The following is a 24,388-nucleotide window of genomic DNA, read 5'->3' on the forward strand; positions in this document are numbered from 1 at the left end:
TCGGGAGTTTTTCATTTTTGTGTTCTTTGCTTGATTTTCGTTTTTAATCGAATTGGAAATCACAATAATGTTGAGCCAAAGATCCCTGAACGTGATAATACCACGAGCATGTATTTTTAGATTTTATAAAGACCCATGCCTTTTTAAAAATATTGCCCTAAAAGCCACTCGGAAGTCCGCCTCTAGTTAGTGTTTTATATAATAATAATAATAATAATAATAATAATACAAGCGTAATGGAAAAATAATACAAACAGAAGCAATCTCGCCTGTATGTCTGCTTTTACGGTTATTCTTTATTAGTTAATTTCTATTTACTACCAGGTTAATACATCCTCGAAATAATTATTTTATTTAAATTGCAACAGTTACATGGTTATATTACTAAAATGTTAGTAATATACTAAGAAAAAACAAAAGCTTTTATGAATAATTTCACATTATTTGGGAATTACAGTTGTTTTGCTGTGGACAAAAAAAACAAAACAAAAACAAAAACAAATTAAAAGCATTTTAAACATTTGAATTCTTTAAATATCTATACATTACTTAAAAAAAAAGAAAGAAAAAAAGAAATTTAATTTAATTTAGTAGATTTAGTAATGATTAGTGGAATGGAAGTTATTTCACGAAGCACCAGAGCATTGTTAGTTTGATTCTATAATATTATAGTGACATCGTCGTTTTTCGTCTACATTATTACAACAGTTTTCGTTTATTGTGACTAATTTTTTTTCCCCCTTCGGTCAAGCCGAGTCCTCGTAGAGAAGTGACAGGTTCTGTATTCGTGTGAGACCAAAAGAAGGCGTTTATATTATGGGGTTGTAAACTAATGTGTTTAGTGCATCAATAAAAAAGCCGGAAACGCCATAAAAGGGACAAAAAAATCTGCAGAATGGGAAAACGGTTGGTCTTTTCTTGTTTTTAGATCTCGCAGAAGCAGTTAAGCTTTTGGTGACAATACCTTTTCCGATTTAGACAAATCTGTAATATTATAAGTGACCCGTATTTGTAATTAATATGTTTATTTTGTTTTAAGCAAATCACCGAAATCTTCAGTGCTGTTCACTTTTTTGTGCTTTTTAATAACGTAAATTTTGTCGCATTGCGAATGTTTCTCGCATCTATAGTTTAGTGCTGTGTATATCTCGCTTAAGCTGTCAGGGTTGAGCATTGCACTAATGCCATAACGTTGCAACTATTTTCGTTGTACATCTTTCCTTCTGAAATGTGTTTTTAAACAACTATATTGTTAATAACATTTTTTTCACTCTTTCTTTTTTACTGTCTTTTTGTTTTAGTTGAGATTGTTTTATTTTTCCAATATTAATTAATATAAAAATATTTATTTATTATTTTTTAATCGACTAATTCTAATTTCTATTTCTATTTTTAATTCTATTTTTGATATTACTGTACGACATTATGAGTCTGCTTTTAACGTAGTTTATCCTCAGCTCGAACATTAAAAAAAATAGCAAATACGTTCTCTTGAGGTAGATACTACGAAACAAACAAACAAACAAAAAAAACCTAAAACTAACCATTTTATAGCACCGTAAACCTATAGCATCAATGTGCTATCTCTGATCTTGCTTGATTCGCTGGATAGTTTCATTTTAAATTAAAGCTAATCCGTGCTGAATTGCCTCATATTATGAACATTTATGAAAAAATAATAATAATCAAACCGCACTCGTGTTATATTTCGGCTTCAAAAACACAAATATCATATGTTCAAGCCTATTCTCTTTCACGTTTGACTAATACGCCTTTCAGTTAGTCTAAGTATAGCAGTGCATGAAAATAAGCACGAAAATACGAAATTTTTCTTTGCGATTGTATAGGGAAAAAGATGGCGACGGCAGAGCTACTGCTGTTAAAACAGTCATGAAGAAATGCAATAAATTCCTTGTTGTTTTATGAAAATTTACAACTTTGTGATAGAACTTTATGAGTGCCTGGGTCCTGGGATTGGCCGAGGATGGTCATGTGGACGAGTAACCGTGAACATGAACTTTTTATGATTTCCCAAGTGGTTATATTGCAGCATTCTTTTGGCCGCAGCACTTAATGTAGCTTCACTGTGCTCCTTAAAGGTTCTTGCTCTATTTTTTGTAGTGTATTTTGACCAACACTGAAAATTCACACAGTCGGAGAGCATTGTTCAGGCTGATGTTCTCAGAATGAACAGGGAGAGAACAGCCTCCTCTCCGCTCTGCTATGCTAATGTGGCCGCCTGTGATTGGGATAACCACTGCGATGGAGTCTTTATTGAGATCTGGACACGCAGTAGGGTCTCATCTAATTTTTCATACGGGGGTCTGACTCCCGTTGACTAAAGCGAGTGTAACGGATGGAAGCTGTGGTGCCGCTGTCATTTTCACTGCTTCGCTCTAATGGCGGGACCAAGAAGAGCAACAGGACTTACCGAGAGCGAGCTACGGCGAGAGGTTTGCGCCTCTCTGTCCTGGTGCTGGGTGACGAATTATCAACAAAGGTAAGTCTGTCATTGTCTCGCAACCGCATCGTTTCTCTGAGGTAAGAGCTCGACCAAGCCTAATCATGCGCACTGGATGGACATACTCTACTTCCAAGCTGTACAGGCGCGACTTATTAGTAAACACCTTCTCTAAATCCAATTATTCATTTCCATCTTGGGTGGAGCAGACGTAAGCGTTTTGGTGCCTGTCCTTATGTTTTCTTCTGTTCAGCGTTGGGGTGTTTAGACCTAATGCATGGCGTGTGCATTTACAGAGATTCAGATGTGCTGATTTCGGCTTTTCCACTGCATTACTGTATTTATGATATGGAGCGCAGTCATGGCTGCGGCGAGAGGGCGAGGTTTGAAGAAGCTGCTGCCTTGCCAATCGGATTTTAGCCTTATATCCCTGGGTCATTTATTAAGTGTAATGCTTGATATATTATTCCGTGCCACATTTAAAGTTGTATACATGTGATAAAATGTGATGCATACCGCCTTGAATCACAAACTAACAATAAAAAATAAATAAACTAATAATAAATAAACCAAAAAATATAATGATACTTGAAGGCCTCACTTGAATCGTCAGGGTTCTGTTCAAAATACCCAAAATAGCCAGAGGTCTCTTTGTGTTTTGCATAGGACGTCTTTCACTTCCAGATCAGATGAACTAATCTTCCAGGTTATTCTACCGGGCTGTTGTGAGAGGAAGGTAATGATTCCTCGCGGCTCTGCTAGGTATTGGCTATTTTCTTTCTCGGTTCTCATCTAATCTATTCCATCCCGTCCAAATTTCTGACGTTCCTGGAATTTTGTTGTCCATTTATTCACATGCTCGTTTTCTGTAACATTTTATGGTATAGACTGTATGGGGCAAGAATAATGTGGGAAATTAGTTATGTCTATCTGTCTGTCTTTCTATCCATGCATGCCTCAGTTTTTTTTAAGATAACTTGTCTGTAATTACTAAATTGTTTGGAATATATCTCACATGTCTGAGAACTATCATCTCTCTGTCCCAGAGCCTGACAGTCTTACAGAATATCCATCCAATGGACTATGAATAACGAAATATTCAGTATTTTTTTATTTATCAAAAACTTCCATGTGCATTCAATTGGTCGGTGTTTTCCTAATTTCATCTTGCTAGGTGCAAGAATTCGGTCAGCTTGTTGTTGTTGAGAGCTGCTGACACAAATCCCAGCACACAAGCCATTTCCCCGCTATCTGGCGCCATCTAGTGTTTGTTCTTGCATTTTGCCAGCACAGACTGCTTATAGTAGAGGGTGTGTTTATTGCACTGGGTATATGTGTGTGAGCGTGTAAGAGAGAGAGAGGATTTATTACAGTGCGCATTTGTTTGCTGTATTGTGTGTGTGTGAGTGTGCGCGCGCGTGCACGCGAGCGCGTGACGTTTTATGGCAGTGTGAGAATGTGTTTTAGTGTTCTTCTAAAGCACGTTTTATTGCTTTGTGAGTGTTTGTGAGACTGTGTGCACGCAGTATCTTTTCTCCCTCTTTTATCAAGTCACACCAGCATTTGCCACTCACTAACAGATGTGTGCTTTAGCTTTTAAATATTAATAAAACCTCTTAAATGCTGTATGCAGTAAAGCACACATTGCAGCCGCAGATAACAGGAAAGACAGGGAGGGGTTCTCGGCCCGGTGGCAGTGAAACGTAAAAGAATGTAGGGGCTGTAAATTCTCCTAGCTGTTCTTGCTGCTCTTTGAAGTGTCTGCGTTTGGGGAAGATTTGTGGCATACACACACACACAAAAACTGAGGCCTGAAGGGCTTATATTCCTTCTACCCTGTTCCCTTGCTTCTTGTAATACATCCAGAATATCAGGATTTGACTACTCCTAGGTTATTCCATTGTAAAGGGAATGAAGTGCGTCGAGGCCTGAGTGCGAACCGACCTGTGTGCGCCCTAGCCAAAACTTACATCCTTCGCCAGTTTTTAAAGTCATGCTGACCTTTTTATTTCTTTGGCGTTCTCTCTTAAGGAAGTACATACTCCAAGCAATAGGTGTTTATTTGGACTGGTAGTGGGCATAGTAACCGGAAAGAGAGAAAGAGAGAGAGAGGGAAAAGTGAGAGGGAGGAGGGACTGCTTGGAGATTGTATGACTCCTGTTTAATGTCGTAAAGAGCGAATGTGTGATATGGTTTGTCTCTTGGTTTTTGTGTATATTTGACGGCTCTGCCGTTTTGCACCTTAAGGACTATCATTTGTAAGCAATTTCAGTCACAAGACACAAGTTTTCATAATGTGAAAAGTACAGACGCTCTCCTTTTATTTGCATTGGTCCCGCATTTATTACCACAGTGATTTATGCTGTTTCAAAACATGGATAATTACAGGGCGGACTTTAAATTTTTTTGTTAACATAAATATAAACGACCTGTTTAATGCAGCTTAAAGTAAAATTAAAACGCTTTATTGTTTGATAAACCTAACAAATATAATGATCATTATTTTTGTTGGAAACAGAGCAGAAGGCTTTGTAACCATCCACATACTCAGAAATCCCTTGTTATGAGTGGCTGACACAGCTTCTGAAAATCAATAAGGCTTTTATCCGTTAGGCTCATGATATTAGTGAAATCTGATATGGATATAAAAATTCATTAAAAAATGACTTTTTTTTTAAGATTAAACGTGTTTGATTTACTAATTCATAAAGACACGGACATTTCCATTTATTTTGTATGTTGTCTAACACGCAGTTCTCGGATTTTTTTTCCCATTTAGACGCGCTTTTTTGCACTTTGCTTTGAGAAGAGCTTTTATACATTAACATCGGGGTACACTTTAAGACGAGTTTGCGGATCCCCCTCCCCCGACTTTTTGACTGTAAAATGCATGCGCATTTGTGAAACTTGATTAACAAGATTGCTGTATATACTAACCTACAATGTACAAACAGCGCACATAAATAAAATATTTTACTGACTGACCTTCCGGTATTTAGGGGGAGTAGATAAACTGTATAATTATCGTGCCATAAATTCAAAGCGCGAAAATAATGTACTCAAATGAAATTAAAGCGGGTGAAGGCTGCATATATGACATTAAGCGGCAACCACAGACTTACCGTAAATTTAAAGGAAGCCTCAAAAACCTTCAATTATTTATGTTAAAACACATATTGTACACGGAGACACGGCATTTGGTGTAAATCCTGTATGACATTTTAACTGTTCAGTTTCAAGAATTAGTAATTATAACAAATGTCTGACACCAGCATTCAAGACAGTGAACTCGTGAGCTCTTTATATATATATATTTTAATATGAACGTGCGCTTTGTACAGTTTTAAATACATGTATTAATTTTAAAAATATCAATTTAAAATAAAAAAGACAATTCAATGAAAATACACTCGATACAACACTCAATAAATTATTTTTCACATATGCATCATATAAACACACTAGAAAAGTTACACACACGTGTATTAATAATGCTCATTAATGCACATTTGACATACTCACATATGCTCCACACTCGGGGGAATTTACAGAACGTTATAGCATACCTGACAATAAATAAATAAATAAATAATATCAAACCACGTAACTCAATGTCCAAACGGGGTAAAATTTTTCACTTTTACTCCTTATCACTAAATAAGTGACTTCCGGAGATGTTCCGGAGAAGTTGTCTATCTATTAGTCCATTGCAATCCAGTCGTCTCGCTGGATTCGGTAGTTCTTCGACGAGAAGGAAAATACCTGTAAAATAGAAGAATAATAATGAAGTTAAGAATAAAGCATAAGCTTTTTGGAGATAGAGTATCACGCTTGTATTTTGAGTTACGTTTAAATACTGTGCTATCACAAACTAAGATGTCTTGGTTAAGAATTTATAGAACGTGTAATGGTAGTTATTGCTCATTAATAATTAACAAACGTTGACCGGGCCCTTCTCCCCCTTGGTCATTTGTACAAATGGAAACACAATAGATACTTTCCGTTAGCAGAAAACTATGCAATGCGAAAGGAAACGCAGCATCCTAGTCAAAGGAAACCGAAATGAAAGTAAAATGCACGCAACCCCCCGTGCGCCACCTTTAAAAATATCCACTTGTTGTGCCGCAAATGGTTTACTGGTCGTATAGCGACAGGATACCCGGCCACCATAACTGTACTTTTGGTTAATGAAAAACACACACGCTCGACCGGTGCAGCGTAACATCGACAAAAAGCTAAAACACTGCTGAATTATTTGCTGGCATTCTCAAACCATTAATTTAAGGAAAGGTGGAAACATCTTGTGCGAAATTCTGTCAAAAAATCCGAGGCTGTTTTATTCTCATAAAAAATAAATGTAACAAAACTCTTTCTATAGACTTCTACATACGGTACGCACACGCACGCACACACACACACACACACACACACACACACACACATTATATATATAGGTTATTTCTATTATATATATATATGTATTAGGTTACACACACACACACACACATCAAAAAACTGTGGACAGCACGTGTCTTTCACATATCTGTACTGTCATGTGTCAAAATTAATATTTAATAATTTGAATTATCATTAAATGTTTTTAAAAACAGTTTTGTATATACAACAACATACCTATTGGATTTTGTAAAATAGTTTTGCTCAGGCTCATTTACTTTGCACTGTTTATATATAGGCTTTGGTTTTCTTTAACACGTCGTTTACCATTTATAAATCACTATGAAATTACAGTGATGAAAAAAGCGATGAAGCCGCGATCATCAGTATGTCATTTTATCTATTGTGACCTACTTGTGAGATAAGGCCCAGCAAATATTTGAAATATAAATAAGGGAGGATGAAAAATTATCAAATGTTGTACGGAATAATGTCTGTTTGGAAAATATGCTACTCCAGGGCTTGTATGTTGACACTCTATTGTCCAATGGTATGATAGGACCAAAGACCACTGTATGTGGGGGCACAAAGTGTCGATGTATTCAATTTAGCGTTTTAAAATTCCTATGTGATTCGTATTGTGCAATCTCATTGGAAGGTACGGAAAGGGTGAAGGGATTAAAAAAAAAGAGCTAGCTCTCTGCTCCGGGGTCCCCCGGCGCGTGCAATCACAGCCCCCCTCAAGGGTGCTATTTTGCAGGCACGTCCGCTCGCTATTGGTCAGTGGCTGGTCAGATGGTACGGTTTCCCTCTGTCCCGCACTGGCACATAGCCACCCAGAACACCCCCCCAACCCCCCAACTAAAACCCAATCTCCGATAAACTACTAATAGCTAAACCACTTGGACTATAAAACACAACAAATCATAAACCAAGCAAAAGAGCCGTACCCTCCCAATGAGTTCCTATTTTGTAAACTCAACTTTCCCTGTGACTCTGCCCGGAGGACAGGAGTCGTTCTTGGGACAGATACCGTTATATTCCTCCGGATACACAGACCCTTTACGACACTATCCCGGTGCTGCTTATGGAGGTTCCAGTGTCCAAGAGAAGGCGTACCCATCCTCCTTTTACCAGCAAGCGAACGGTGCCTACGGCAGGACAACCGCCGCCGGTCCCTGCGATTATGCGACAGCAAGCTTCTACAGGGAAAAGGACCCTGCCTGCGCCCTCGCCAGCATAGAGGAGCACTCGTTCGTTCTCAGTCAGGATCATCGCAAGCAAGACTGCACGGGGTCGACGGGGAAAAGCATCTACCCTGAGGCCGACGAACAGAAGCCGTCAGCGCCGGTTTATCCTTGGATGCAACGGATGAACTCGTGTAACGGTGAGTTCATGTTGTCTTTTTCACCCTTCATTTTTCTCATCGCTAATAAAGACGGAGCTAGAGCGTGCTATACGTGACTTACAGCTTCACTGTACAATGCCGGAAGCCCATACAGTGCAAATACGCTCGTCTCCACCATAGTGTCATACTGAAAGCAAAGCCACTCCTGTAAAGTTCTGTGAAATCTCTCATATGTACTGTACTTGCTTTTGAGGGAGGACATTTAGAAATATGTTCGCCGCAAGGCTCACATTTAAATCACTGGAGAAGCTTGTCTAATTATAAACAGAAGAGCTGTTGTAGTACCGTATGTCTTATAGCAAAATGACTATTGTTGTTTTGACACATCTGTTGCTATTTGTGCCATCTTGTGATACGAACAATCGCGAGTTACTTGGCAATATGAAAACACAAAATATAGCCTATGGTTAGACTATGCAATAGTTCGTGAAACAGAGAGAAACTCTAAAGGATAATAGAAGCTGAATAGTCGGTGACTTTTTTATAACTTGATTTTATTCGCTGACCATTACTAGCCCTGCCCGTTAACAATGGTTTCATGTTTAAAAATAAAAAAAGATCAGCAGTATCGACATGCAGTATGTCACAAACACAACTTTGACAAGTGCTCAAACTATTACTGGACGTATTGCGTCTATGTTCAGATATAAAGTTTGCTATGCAGCACATAAATAGACCAGTATCTTTTGTTTATATCTGTCACGAAAATAAGGAGAATCACATTTCCTCTGAAATTTCCCCTCATCGCAATAAAACTGTTAGACCTCTTAATATGTCCGCACAAGGGTTTAAATGAGGACAAAATTGGCATAATAAACATATTTAAAACATATCTGAATATGGTGAAAACGCAAAATAGCAAAAATGTGTGATGTTGTGGACTGTGTTGTAGGTGCATAAATTTCACACTGTCTTGAGTGTTTCTTGTCATTATGTCACCCTCGAGTTGTTTTCTCCGGACGCATTTATCATTGTAATAAACACGCTCTCGGTGTTAATGTTTGACTTTTCTCTTTTATCTCATGGACAGGGACCTTCGGTAACGCTGGCCGGAGGGGTCGTCAGACGTACACTCGCTACCAGACGTTAGAACTGGAGAAAGAGTTCCACTTTAACAGGTATCTGACCCGAAGACGCCGCATCGAGATTGCGCACGCACTGTGCCTGACAGAACGTCAGATAAAGATTTGGTTCCAAAACCGGCGAATGAAATGGAAAAAAGAGAACAAATTGATCAACTGTTCACAAACCAGTGGCGAAGAGGAGGAGGAGAAGAGGACAGAATGAAAATTTAAACGATAAAATCCCCCCCAAAAAAGAAAACTATTGCATAGAGGGCACCAGACACCACTCTGTAATAACACAAATGAAGACTTTCCATCATGTTAGCAACTGTAGCATTCCTGTTAACTCATAATTGTAATTTCTTTTGTGATTTCTTTCCTTTTGTACATGACGTTTAAAACATGTGGTTTAGTGCGCTCTTACTCTGACTTTAGATTTGCTCTTATGACTGAAATGTCCATGTTGAACGAAGCTATTTGAAATTTGTGTCATATTCGTGTTTATATTTAAGCTGTGTATAAATAAAAATAAATTCCCATTGTACGGAAAACGTTTTTCTATCTTTCATTTTTTTTGTAAGTTTGAAAAGGGTGAAAAGCAAAGCAGTTAGATATTGTAGAAAAACATATTAGATACATAGTAGAAACAAAGCAGATACATGTATATATGTATGTGTGTGTGTATATATATATATATATATATATATACCACGTACGTTCTGTTTGTTATTTAATAAAAACAAATCATGTCATGCTGTACCTATATGATGACGGTCGATCATAGGAAAAAGACGAATCCTTTTGCAGTAAAACACCTGTATGCTTTACCTTTTTTTTTTTTTTTTTTTTTTTTTTTTTTAAAGTAGTTTACCCAGGTGATGTAATGAGAAATACAGTCTTCACCGCAACTTTAGTCTGTTAGGCAGCGCAATAAACACGCGCCCTTATGCGTTACTAGTATGAAATTTCAGTACCTGCCGGATAATATGTAAATATACATATACATAGACATTTATTAGTGTGCATATGATATTTTAGTACAAATAGTGGTCACGTGTTTTTCTGATTTCATTAGACAGGTACAAAGCCCAAAAAGTTAGGGATTGGTTTCGCTTTTTTGTACTACTAAGAGGCCGAACGTTGCCCACTTGGTTCCAAAATACTTCCTACAAAGCGAGAGGTGAGAAGGTTCAGCAGGTTTTAATAGATAACCAAAGGAGAAAGCTGACCTGTCGGCGCTGGTCACTCACCCTGAGAGACTACACAGCCTGGAGGGCTAAGCGACAATAAACCAAAATTTTCAGGTGGAGGTTCCTAATTGCCTCTTCAAAAAAAAAAAAAAAAAAAAAAAAAAAAAAAAATACAAAACCAATTTACTATGTACGTAATTTACATAGTAAAAACATAGTATAACATGGTATATGTTATAAAGTAATAATGCAGATGTTTTCTACAGACAAACCATAAATTATATATGAAAAGCAGAGTATATATGCATCTATGCATGTGTATGTTCACAGAGCACAATGGATGGACTTCACGCTTCTTCGCAGGCTGGAATATTGTAAATATGTTAAATTCTGCACTTTTCCGAGCATCAAAAATGTTGCTAAAATGTCAGTGTAAATGTTGATCTGAGGTATTTCAACGGTCCTTTTTCCGGCTTTAACGTAATCAAAAGGGCATGGAAGTTTAGTACAGATTTACATCGTGCACATACATGAAGCAGCAATTGGCGTTTTGTCAACAAACCATATATCATCTTGAAACATAAATTACCATCTCGCATTCCTTATATTCACTTCACAGAATCTGCTGTGTGTAAGGAGCTCATCTTTGGAACACGTCTACTAAAAAGTCACATCGCTCCTTAAGTTTGAAAAAATACATCTGCGGTGAGACTAACGATGGAAGCTATTCGAAATTAGCGAAATATAATTTGTTTTAATCCCCCTCCTTAACTTGGAACTAATATGGTATACATATTTCATGTAGTCACTGGTATCATTAGTGCTTAATTTTTTATCATTATTATAACTTGACATAAAGTACAATTTCAAATTACTAGTTTAGCCGTAGGGTTTCACACCATTACAACCGTTCAAATTTCGAAAACTAAATCTTAGTATATTCTTAACATGTTCAAAATATAATTGTTTCATTTCTTTTTGTTTTATGTGGAATGATGTGACATTTAACTGTATATTAATATCTGCATATCAAGTAGCCTACGCATTATAAATTCTGGGTAATGTTTGTATGTGTTAAGGGTCAATAAGTACACGAAACGTTGTTAATATCACAACAAACTACAAAGAAAATTATTTTTATTTCCATTTTAGAGAAATAAGCAGCGTTAAGCGCTGAAAATATCTTTCCAGCGTGCAATAAATTTCATTCCCAGTAGGTGACGCTGTCCGCTTACATGCAGCAAATCCCTGCAAAGGGAGGAACACGTTGACTCGAGTCTAACGACTCCCCGTCTCGTCATCATTTGTAACCATAGAGCATGAATTACCTCTTGAAGTCATCAGTGAGAATTTACGACTGGTCAACAAAAGCACGTGATTCTCAAACGCACCCCCACCCCCATATTTGGCCGCATACATAGCAAAAACGAAGTACAGTGCATTGCTATAATTCATTAATACATCATAAATCGTGAAGCACAGCGTTATAACGACCAAGATCTACAAATCAAGCCCTCTAAAACAACCTAAATGAGCTCTTACTTTGTAAACTCGTTCTCAGGGCGCTACCCAAATGGCCCTGACTATCAGTTACTAAATTATGGAACTAGCAGCAGCGCTATGAACGCCTCGTACAGGGACTCCGGCACCATGCATTCAGGCTCTTACGGCTACAACTACAATGGAATGGACCTAAGCGTCAATCGTTCAACCAGCACTGGCCACTTTGGGGCGGTTGGGGACAACTCCCGGGTCTTCCAGTCTCCAGCCCCGGAGACGCGATTCCGGCAGCCGTCAAGCTGCTCGCTCGCGTCTCCGGAGCCGCTGCCTTGTTCCAACAGCGAAAGCCTTGGACCCAAAGGCTCTTCGCCCCCTTCCGACCAAAGCACCACCACTGCGGGTAATAATCTAACCAACAACACACATTTCACAGAAATCGACGAGGCCAGCGTTTCTTCTGAGACCGAGGAGGCGTCGCACAGAGCGAGCAACTCTGCACCCCGGACACAACAGAAGCAAGAGACCACGGCAACCTCTACTACCTCGGCGACGTCCGATGGCCAAGCTCCCCAAATATTCCCTTGGATGAGGAAACTACATATTAGCCATGGTACACACGTATTATGTTTACGTCTCTTTGTTTGTTAGCGAATGCGTATTGTGTTCTGTTCTGATTTTAATTCAAGTGTGGCGTCAGTAACAGCCTTTATTTTAGATTTCTGTGAAAGTGTCATAAATCTATCAAGCTTGGAGCCTCGCAAACTGTAGAGGAGAGAATGGGAGCGGGGTGGAAGAGAGGGCAGGAAGGTTTACAAGTTGTTGTTTCTGTGAAAAGTTCAGCTTTATGGTGTGTGGGAATGTGATTAGTGTTGGAGAACCGGTAATAAAACGGCGAGAAAGAGCACGGGATAAAAGGCTAGAATAGTGGGATGGATAAACGAGCGGCGGAGAAAAACGAATACATTTAATAATTACGTAAATGTTTGGTGATGTGTTGCATCTAGAAAATATTGAGGTTTTAAGAAGTAAAGCGAAACAAAAACAAACGCCATGAGCCTACAGTGAGGCGCTGTGCAGTGTACCATTTGGCGTTTTCCCTGTACACGTCCAGCTGTAAATCGTGTCACCCATGTGTATCTATAGCAAAAAGTTGTTGGAAACTGTTGTTTAAATGATGTGCAGGTCAAGTCTCGCTAATCTTTATTCCCCTTTGCGTTTTGTCCACATTATTCAGATATGACTGGACCAGACGGCAAAAGGGCCCGAACAGCATATACCCGCTATCAGACGCTAGAGCTGGAAAAAGAGTTCCATTTCAATAGATACCTCACCCGAAGGAGGAGGATAGAGATAGCCCACGCTCTATGCCTCTCAGAGCGTCAAATTAAGATATGGTTCCAAAACCGGCGGATGAAATGGAAAAAGGACAATAAACTGAAGAGCATGAGTCTGGCTACCGCAGGTAGCGCTTTCCAGCCATAGTTGTATGTATCCCAAGTCCTACTACGTGGTGTGCAAAAGAAAATCACGAGGAAAACGAGATGAAAAATAGGTCTCAAAACATTACTTACAGAGTACTGTACATCGCGGCACCTTTCGGCATGTTATGGATGTTTTAGGCATTTTAAAATTCTACTGTGGTACTGCTATAATGAAACGAAAATTAGTGTTCATATGTTGTTCTTTTAATACTATGGTGACTATAATTTTGGCAAGTAAATAAAACTGAAGGGGAAAGAAGCTATCAATATACCGCCTGTTGTTCTTGTTATGAATATTGTTTATGTGTCAAGTGCTATGTTAATGCTTTCTTGAGAGTTAGCATGTGAGCTCTTAAATGTTATAACTTATTTACCTATACACGTGTATACCTTTTGAGTTTACAGCTTAGAAACGCATCTGCCCTTGTATGAAGTGAAGCTCTAGTTTAGTGGTGACTGCAGTAAATTTAGCAGAAGCCTCTGTATATTTCATGGTCTTCTGTTTAATCATTGTCTAAATAATCACATTGAATTTGTCATGTGTTCAAACTCTTCTATTATTTTTGGGAAAAAAAAGAAAAATTGTAAATAGTCCTCACTAGATTCTTGTACCCGTTCATACGTGTGTATAGTTGTATTCCAAATATGTAATTGTATATTACTGGATCATGTTTATGTTCCAAAAAGGATGTACATATTGAACATTTTTATTGTGATCAGTTGGCTATTTGTAGTAGGCAGAATGAACGGCAAACGTGTGGAAACGAAAAAAAAAGAAAAAAAAGAAAAAAAAAAAAGCAATGTCATGTCGAACTGCCTGTTAGCATTTTGCCAAAAAGCTTTTTGTATTTGTTTGTAGTTTAACTTGGAGTAAAAAAAAATAAAGTTCCTCATATTCAAAGCTAATACATTTCTTGACAATTCTTCAATTTACACACAAACGAGACAACTGATTCTTGTCAGTGGTTGACAGTTATCGATTACACACTAATAATATTCTCTGAAACTCAAAATGCTGTACGGCCCTTTAAATTACTGAGAAACGTTTCGCTACGCCACAGTGCAGATCCTTGAACTGTATACTGACAGCTCACACTCAACTTGGACACTAATAGCAAAATGCTAAAATGTCATTACTATTAAGCGATAACAGACATCAGGAGAAATATTCACCAAAACCTGGCGTGTACAAGACTTAAAAGACGTTTCTATAGTCCAGCTAATTCTAAACAACATACATTTCCCAGAATGTTTATATAATTTACAAACGCTCTACTGTGTATACCCCTGTATTTCTGCGTCCTAGTAAACAAGCACTGAACCTTTAAACTTACCATGCGTGCCAAACTCTTCTCTACCTCTAAGTTTGAGAGCCGAGTGGAGGTCCCCGCAGTGTACCATCGGCCACTTGCCTTTTGTAATTTTGCTTTTCCCTTTGCCCAAACTATACAAAAAGTAGCTATGACATTTACATGTCAAACGGATGAGCGTTTTATCTTGAAGTTAGATCGTAAAAATCGCCCAGGCCACAGACAGATACCCCTTACTGGCTCTCAAAAGTCACGTGGGGTCCATAAAGTTAGTTTTATGGTTTTGGGGAGTTGACAATGTACTATATATTTCACATTCTAGAATGCAAGTGACGGTTTAACTGCTTCGAGGGGATTCTAAAGGGTCAGTTGTGAGAGGAAGAGCGTACCAGTAGGCCACTACAGTGCCAGTGTCTAGTCGGTGCAATGTCTCTCCGGTTCTACTCATTTGGAGGCGGAAATATGGATAGTGGACCGTGCAGAGTCAAAGTAAGTTCAATTTAAGGCTGCATTGGCCGGTGATTTGATCTAGGAAGATGTGGGAAGGAAAGGAGGGGTATGTCTCAAGTAGAAGTGTCAATCATTTTGTTTCTGTGAGTGCAAGAAGAGGTCCTTAGATATTAGTTGTGCCATATGCTAACGTGGTTATCACAAGGGTTCATGTACACAAGTATATTTCTAATAGAATTAGCATACTAACTTTGGTTATCTTATTTTTTAAAAAGCGAAAAAACATATTCTTCGATATATATATATATATATATATATATATATATATATATATATATATTCTTAGATATATATATATATCTGTGTGTGTGTGTGTAAATAATAGATTTAAGTGTTGTTTGTTTTCTCGAAAAGACTTCCATTTTTTTTTTTTTTTTTTTTTTTTTTTTTTTTTTTAATAGTTGTTAGTTGCACATTAGGCTGAACAATTTTTGTGAAATAGGTGAAAACCATGAATCTCCCTAGATCTCTCTCTCTTTTTCACACACACACAGACACACACACGCAGACAACAATATGACAATATGCCTCCCTAAGGTTCTACAAGCAAAGCTTTGTTCCTTCCCCGCCCCTGTATTTTTCAGGGAGGAAGCGCGTAAGGAACACATAGTAGTACTTTCTTAAATGGGCAACAGGAGGAAAGTATTTGGTTAGGCTATGATCGAACTATATGTTTATCACAGACAAATAGCTACGATAATATTAGAAACTCCTACAGTATAATTATACTTTTTGAATAAATATTTTTGATTGTTCTGTCAGAGCACTTTTGTCGCCGCAGGTCAGTTCGAGTTCAACTCAAGTATACAGTTTTGAAACTGTAAATGATTATATTACACTCTAGGCAGCGCGAAAGACCTTTTGCTATATTTTTTATTTATTTATTTATTTTTTTATCTGTAGCAACAGATAAACTAAGACTTTACTGTTGGTATTAATTGTTATGTCCTGTAATCCTACCAAACTTTGCCGTGACTACGGTTAGAGCGTGTAACCTGACCAGGATTCCGGCTCAAAGCATAATAATGCAAAACTCAGTAGTTAACATTGTGAATTTAAAACGCCATCCACATATTCTTCGTCTCTTACTCTTTAATACTCTTTAATAATCTATTTAATCATTCAATGGATATTAATACAAGTGACATTTAAACTATTTAAACTACCCTCTAAATAGCACATTATTTAATTACAAACGGTACTGAAAAAAAGGATATATGTATATGTAATACAATATATTGCACATTGATTTCGGGACCGGCTTTTTATTTATTTATTTATTTTTAGCCAGACCTTAACCCTTATTAGAAAACAAGTTGCAAAAGATCGAAAATCTAATGCTTCTGCTTATTTTTCTTATCAAATACTTGTTTGGTTCTTTCCTGCTCCTCTGCGTTTAACATCAACATTACCTCGAAAATAATAAATGTTAAGCTTTCAGGGTGTTTTACAGCCTACTTTCAATGAGTGTTACAGATTTTATAGCCCTCCATTTGGCATTTCTGTGTGTGAGAAAGAGGGAGAAGGAGGGAGTGAGGGCGCGCACAAGAGAGAGTAAGTTTGTGTATGCGTGTGTGGGTATGTCCGAGCAACAGAGTTAGGAAGTTTCAGGCCGTAAACAGGAAGGCGAAATTGTGGTCGCGAGCATGAGTCGAGGGCTACCGTTTCATTTTTCATCAGCTTCCTTTTTAATGATATGAGCGGGGAGGGCTGGGGAGGCCTGCATGAAAAAAATGCGCGCATTCCTCTAGAAAGTCACTTAAAAAGACAAGCGTCGATGCAACCACAATCGAGGTCCATACTTATAGCATACAATGCAAATACAAAACAATGCAAAATGAGGAATAGCAATTTCCCTTGAGTGTTTATATGTGCTGTGAGTCACTAAGGCGACTGGGCGTTAATTCTAGGTGTGTTTGTGCGTCAGAGAAATATTTGCAGGGTGTGTGTGATACGTTTTGACACAAACTCAGGGGATCAAAGACTACAGTCTATGTGGTCTATGAAGGTTAGCCCAAAGACATATACGACTATTCGGTATTACTGTGCTTTTTATTGATGTAACGAGGTTCAGAGAAATTATTTAGCAGGACATTTCAATATAAAGTTTCCAGCATTCTCTGTCCATTGAGCATCTGGTACTAAAAATCAATTTCTATGATTTCAATGAAGCCTCTACCATGTAGACGCAGCAATTTCGAACGTTTAAATAGCAATTTTAAGACTAATGCGTTTTGCATATTGATAGGGGCAATCTGCGGGCATATCTCATCCATAATGCATAGGGACGGGATCATCCAGGGGTCAGCAGACAGGAGCTGCTGGAAGGCGCAAGCGCGAAACAATACAACGTGTCCATAAAGCAAAATTACGCGATGTTTGTCTTAAAAATGGCAATCTTGACTGAAAATGTTTTCATACCATTGTTTTTTTTTTTTTTCTATTTTCAACATTTGTATTGAATATTTAATTCAATTTAAAGCCAAAACAACAAACAAAAATATCCCACATTTAAGTGTGGTGTTTTCTAAATGTTCTGTTGGCCTTTTTGACACTGTCTAAATTTAGAAATTTAGAGAACAGGAAAAATGAGGGTGAACAGGACCGGCAGAATTTGAACTCGCGTCGCCCGCTCGCCATATCTTGGCTAACCACTAAGCCACAGATTGATTATATCGGATTATTCATATAAACCGTTTAAGACGTAGCCTATTGAAAATGACCCGAGTTCGATAATAGAAAAACTCTCATTAGATACTACAAATATTTAGGCTGTTCAATTATTATGTATGTATAAAGTATAATAAAAAGTACTCATTTACTTGAACAATTCTTAAAGTGAAACATAAGACTAAAAATTAGTTATTTATTTATTTAGTTATTTATAAAATTACTATTTATTTTAAATACATTACATATACATCAAATCATAATTAGGTTATAATAAATTAACAAAACATTCAATTGCATAACGAACAACAATTCATCAATATTGATATTTGTAATAAGAACCTTAATATTCTAACCTTGTTATTCTATAACATCTAATTGTTAGAAAATAATTCGAATGAAACTTCAAATCATAACTAAAGTTATGATAATTTTCTCAAATTTAAATTAAATGTAAGGCAATATTTAGAGCAAATAAGTCCAATTATACATTTTATATACATTTTTGTATTTTGTTTTAAATGATCAGATAGAGCGAATATATATTTACGCGTCTTATTTGAAAATTATTTTATAAACATCTTTTTGTAATGTATAAAAATACACATATTTTCTCCTCAAGACGTTATGCACGAGTTTGATTTTTCTCAGATGTAACTCTCCTCCGTCGCCAGCAGAGCCCGCTTTAGACCAAGATCATGATGTCTGAGGCTGCTGGTTTCTGATTGTCGCCCTGTTCTAAAGACTAAAGCTTTTGGAAACATCTAGAAATACGCGCTTTCAGTTAACAAAATACAATACTATCCTAAATCCCATCCGATAGATTTCGTAGTTTTTTTCGTGATCTGAAAGGTGCTAACTAATGGTACTTATAGGATAGAGCATTTTGCCAATAGAAGCTTACATCGTGAAGCAGCCTAGTTCAATCCTTTTGTCGTAAATCAGGAGGCATAGAGCTATGGCTTCGGCACAAGATTGGCTTGTTCTCCCTTCTCACTCTGTCTACGTTAAATCCAAAGGAGCGAGAGAAGGTGAACGTAGTCTCGTTAGAAGTGGCGCGAGATTTGGCGGGGTCAGAAAGTTCAGGGGTCAAAAGTTTACGTAGTGCGTGACTCGGTCGTTGGCTGTCGACTCACTGCGCTTGACCAATCGCTGGATGTCAATGGCAAAGTGGGAGAAGGAGAAAGAGGGGGAGTGAGGGGTTTCAGACTGTCTCTTTTGAAAAGATTAGAAAAATGATAGAAAGAGCAGAACTGAGAAGACCGACTTTGTAACAAAGCACGTTCCCGCGAAAGGGTGTGTTGGGGAGTAAAAAAAGACAATCGATTCCCGAGGTTTAGGGCATCGACGAAAAGGCCTGATGTTGCACTGCGAACCTTTTTAAAATGTAGTTTGTTCTGAGATTAATTTCATTGCTTATTGCGTTCATGCATTTTGTAAAAAGGCAGCTTGTTTATTAGACAAATAAGGCCAGTCAAAGGCAAATATAACAGATCGTTTGATTTATTCGTGTACTTTAGAAACGTGACTCTTGGAAAAAAAACTGTAGTAAAATCATTAAAATCAGTTCGACAGTTACCTGTCAAAATACAGCAGTGTTGCTGTTATGAAATATATTGTGTTAAAATATGTTATTAAAAACGCATTCTTTTATTTTTTTATTTTATTATGTATTACTTTCCTTATCTTGTAAGTCCAAGGCCATTTATGTGAATTGTGAAAATGTCTTTGTCTAACACGATAATTTTAATTCTACAACTAAAGCTTGCATATAGGGTTTCTGACGAGACTTTATCATGTCGTAATATTCACGGGAATATATTTAAGAAATAAGATAGTTATATCTTTACATTTTAAAAGAGAAACAGCAAACTAATTGTTCGTGACTGAGCTTGTGATTGTGAGTGCGCCAAATGCGTGTTCAATGCCCCGCAAATAAAATATTTTCTTTTTCTGATTGCGAAAGAAATAAAATTAGTTCAGCGCCGCCATTCCTTTTATTTTGATAGAAGGCGTATTGTATTCCGCATTTTTGTTTGTTGATCACATTCAGCACGTACGAAACGGAAGACCACCTGCGGTATTTTGTTTACATGTTTTAAATGTAGACAAGTCGTGAATAAACAAAGGAAATTTGCTTAGGAAGCACATTTCCCTTTCTTAGGAAACTCATTTTCAATTAATCAAATGTATCATATTTTATCAACTCTAAAAAGAAAAAAAGAGATGAATATTGCTATTGTTGTCATGAATATTGTTTATTTCGTGTGGGCATATATATATATATATACACACACGCACACACACACATAGCAATAGCAAGAAAACTATATGTTAGTGTTGAAAAAGTGCCGAGAAACTGGGCAATTGATAATTTGGTCATGAATATTAATTTATTGGCACGAACATTTGGACTAATGGTGGTGAGTCAGGATGATGTGATGCTGAACGACTTGGTATTCTCAGAAACAACGTACGTAAGTGGTGAATAATTATATTAGAAAACTCGTCCCATTTGGAGTTCAGCTAGAGTTCACTGAATTAATTTCCATTCCATCCTAACATGTGCCGTTGCTGGGCAGTGTCGTACCCTCATTCTATATTCTATATATATATATATATATATATACATACACATATGTATCGAGGGTTTTGTTTTAATTATTCTATGTTCCCATTTAATGAACGTTATCGCCCCTTAACAGGTTTCGCTTGGCGATATCTACCGCTGTAGAAATATATTTACAAACAAATATATACATCAATTATTTAGCCTACATAATTTGTTTTTAAAAATGTGGATCGTTTTTTTTTAAAAGACATTGGTCGTTACCCTTCGAGTACACAATGTATTTTAATTTTTCAGACACACATTTTTTTTATATTATTATTTATTTATTTATTTATTTATTTATTTATTTATTTATTTATTTATTTATTTATTTATTTATTTTTGTTAAAGAATTAAAAATTGCGTAGATATAGTGCTCTATTCTAAATGCACATTTATAAGTGTGTGTAATAAGCAGTCGTTTGTATATTCTGGACTTTTAGATACACGCTGACTATCTCCTTTAGTGCTCTGAATACAACTAGGGAAATAAAGAATTGCTCTATGGTTGAACTGATTTGTGGGTTATAAAGCCTTTTTGAATGACCCCCTTTCTGGAGCCATTTTTCTTCAAAGTAATGACCTGGGCACAATTCAATATGAGCGAGCAAACTATGCATGCATTACTATAGAACTTTAGAGTGGGAGAGACCCAGAGAAGGGGTGAACCGGAGGTCAGCGCGTCTAACAAATATTAAAATGTACTGGGACTCGTGACACGCCTCGCTGTTTAACAAAGACTGCCAAAGTGCGAGATTAATATGAAAACTTGAGAGTCCACAACAAAATGCCTTATATCGCCCAGTGGTATTGTAGAGCTCGCAGCGGCTCGAGGCTAACGTGCATTTTATTTTTAGTTGTTTTAGGACAGAGAAGGCTGCGATGTGTGGGGAAAGCCCCTTGTTGTTGCCAGCAAGATAAAGCGTCAAAACGAAAAATGCAGCGCGATGACTCCCGCTGTCGAAGTTGGTGGCTCGGAGCTTTTTTCTTATTATTGCTTTTTCTGAGCTCTTGAGTCGGCTGAAGATTTGCTTGGATGTTTTAATGTCCGCTTGTCTGTTATCGTCGCGTGATGTTAAAGAGGAGCTCGAGGGGACCCACGGAAATGAGAGGGAGTTGAGCACACAAAGGTATCACGGCGAGGTCACGGGCTAAACCTGTGGCATTGGAGAAAGGAGTGAGGGGGGGTTCAGACGGAGGGACTCGCAGGAACGGTTGAAACGAAAAGAGGGGCTTTGGAGCGGCGACAGTCCCTTGCAAAGACCGTGTACGGCAAAGGAGAGAAGCTATGACCGAGAGACTACCGAAATGAGAGGTGCAACACCCAGAGTCAAAAAAGTAAGTAAAGAAAAAGGCGCTTCATTTGCATATCGCCGAGCTCTCTTCTGCAGGTGTTTGCTTGGGCGGACCACGTGTTCGCGCACACTGTGGCGAGAGTACGGGTCCCCCCTCCTATCATAACGGAGTTATGACTTTGAATTCGAGCCCCACGGAGATGCACTGTTGCGTGTGTGGGTTTTATATGGTGAATATTTACCTTGGCTATAGTCTCTGAGACGCGGCTTTGAATGCCTGTCGGTGTACACATTAACCCCATAATGAGGCAGATGGCTCGAGGTCCCCATGGCTTTTAGAAGGAGATGGCTCACGGGGGTGAAGGCGAGGTCGGGGACTTCAGGGGGTGAAAGGGTTAGAGTGGACACCAAGGCTGAACTTTCTCCTTTGCAGTTACAATAGCTTTTGCATCGATAACATGTGAAATAAGGTGTACGGGTTACACGCGAAGTACAAGCTGAGTCATCTAAACATTAAATTATTAGCCGTTTTCAACTCGGACATGGATGCTAACCTGCTTCAGTGCAAGAAGGTCGGCACGATTATTACCAAGCAGAAATCAAAATGAATTGAGAGAGAAGAAAAGCATCAGGCAAGTTGAAAAAAAAAGAGCTGAAAATGGCAGAGGCCCATTTGAAAAATTGCCAGAGCTTTGACTGCCAAACGCTAGGGGTGCTACAGATTTCTTTGATATGATACAATTTTTTTTTAATTCACATTCAGACTACTCAGTGAAAGGAAAAAGATTTTCCTTCGTTTGTGAATATTTCGATACTATTCGATATTATTTTGATACATTTATTAATAGATCTCTTTCGTGTATACTCTGGAGTCAATTTATAATCTTTTGTACAATTTGTGCCCTTGCCGCAGGAGAACAAAGACTCCCCAGAAACCCTCCAGATTTAGATTTGCAAACAATAAGGAATGAATGAATATATATATATAATTCCAATATTTTGATATTTGCTAAATCATTATTTTAAATGTACATATCATTTAAAAATCGAAAATATTTAAATTGTTAGCTGTTTGGAATTGTTTTAGTGCGTGATGGAAAATTATAGCAACTATTACGACGTATTGTGTTATGGTACTTGTTCATTTGAAATATTTTGGTATGCAGCGCAACGACAATTTAGTTGCATACAATATTAATTTTACGATGTTTATCTAATACATTTTTTTGCCAAATAACTAACTCTAGTAACTTTTTTTCTGGTAAGGTTGTCTTTTCGTTTAAGGTATGAAATGTGGCAAACGGAGCGTTATGTAGTTACATCTTTATCCCTCGTTTTTGTGTAGATTTACTGACATAACTTACTGTTTGCTGTTGTAATAAATACGGTCGATTATTTTTAATAGCAAGTAAACTGTAGTATCGAAAAATAAATGCGTTTTCGTTTTTTTCCCCATTATCCTAAATTTTAGTGTAGAATAATTAAATAAGGAAATCTTACCTTTTCTGTACATCTAGAAAACCAGCCTTGAAATATCGGTGCATCCCCAAAACAAAGAGACACTCCTTAGAATGAATTAGAAGTTCTTTATTTCAGAGAGTTTTTCATGAAATGAGTGACCGAGTGTTTGGTGAGAGAAACGCTTGTTTAAGGAGTCATAAAATGTTTGCTCGGTGTCAGGGGGTTAAAGAACTATTGGTATTGTCCTATGTGCATATTTTATTGTTTTATACCCTCTCACCTCGCTATTTATTCGCCGTTTGACTGGTGTTTGCGGGCGACAAACAGAGCTGACCTGCCATAAAACCCACATGTTTTATTCCAGTGGCTGTTTTCAGCTTTCTTTGACCTTTGTTGAGATCTGTCGCGGTCGCATTTACATGCTGGCCTGATCGCGCTTTGTGTGTTAGATTCTAAGGAACTATTTTACAATTCATGTCTGTCGTGAATAGATGTTACATAGGTGTGCAAGTCTTAGCCTGTAATTGTATGTTTTGTTAATTTCCAACGTGAGTCTATTTTTTCTTTCAGATTTTAAACGTTTTTTGAAAGAAAATTAGCACACCAGACGACAAAGGTGTGTGCTTCGACTGCTCAGTATATAATGAAGAGACAAAGCGTTTGAGTTCGAGGGTAGGAAAATGTTGTTTCCGGGCCATGTGGTGGAAAAAATGTCCATTTTCCTCCCTTTAGTTGTGTTTAGTTTCTATGTAGGGGAGAAATGTACAAGAAAAACTCCAGTGTTTACCACAAACCATTAGCAAAGTTTATAAAGGAAGCACCGATCCATTAAGTGGCGAGACAGATTGCTGATATCCTTGGAGGCAGACTGTTCCAGGTGCAACACTTGACACTGGGAAGGCACTGTCAAGGTGAGCAGGCTCTCTCAATACCTGTCAAGAAGATACCTGTCATCTATATATACCCTGTAGATCCGGATTTGTGTAAACAGACGCACAGTCACAAATTCGTATCTAGGGGAGTATGTAGTTG

The 24,388-nt window shown here is 37.6% G+C and overlaps 3 protein-coding genes across 6 annotated transcripts in view; all 3 read left to right on the forward strand.

Moving 5' to 3' along the window:
• Positions 1 to 2,061: 2,061 nt before the first annotated feature.
• Positions 2,062 to 24,388, forward strand: part of hoxb3a (homeobox B3a) — a 51,514-nt gene continuing 29,187 nt past the window's right edge. For 2 of the 4 annotated variants that reach the window (XM_051106021.1, XM_051106032.1), the window contains exon 1: positions 2,062 to 2,500. The gene's annotated coding sequence lies outside the window, so the exon portion shown is untranslated. Of the gene's footprint in view, positions 2,501 to 21,363; positions 21,939 to 23,546; positions 24,268 to 24,388 lie in introns of those variants that run through there. The other 2 variants (XM_051106022.1, XM_051106023.1) reach the window with 2 other exon arrangements.
• On the forward strand, positions 7,724 to 9,871 carry hoxb6a (homeobox B6a). Its single transcript, XM_051106039.1, has 2 exons — positions 7,724 to 8,243; positions 9,295 to 9,871. The coding sequence occupies exons 1-2, from the start codon at positions 7,814 to 7,816 to the stop codon at positions 9,549 to 9,551; spliced, it is 687 nt and encodes a 228-aa protein (XP_050961996.1). The 5' UTR covers positions 7,724 to 7,813; the 3' UTR covers positions 9,552 to 9,871.
• On the forward strand, positions 11,454 to 14,662 carry hoxb5a (homeobox B5a). The gene is made up of 2 exons (XM_051106037.1): positions 11,454 to 12,628; positions 13,253 to 14,662. Exons 1-2 carry the CDS (start codon positions 12,049 to 12,051, stop codon positions 13,498 to 13,500), a joined length of 828 nt encoding a protein of 275 aa, XP_050961994.1. The 5' UTR covers positions 11,454 to 12,048; the 3' UTR covers positions 13,501 to 14,662.

The sequence above is a fragment of the Labeo rohita genome, chromosome 3 (genome assembly GCF_022985175.1).
Source record: "Labeo rohita strain BAU-BD-2019 chromosome 3, IGBB_LRoh.1.0, whole genome shotgun sequence".
Taxonomy (NCBI): Eukaryota; Metazoa; Chordata; class Actinopteri; order Cypriniformes; family Cyprinidae; genus Labeo; species Labeo rohita.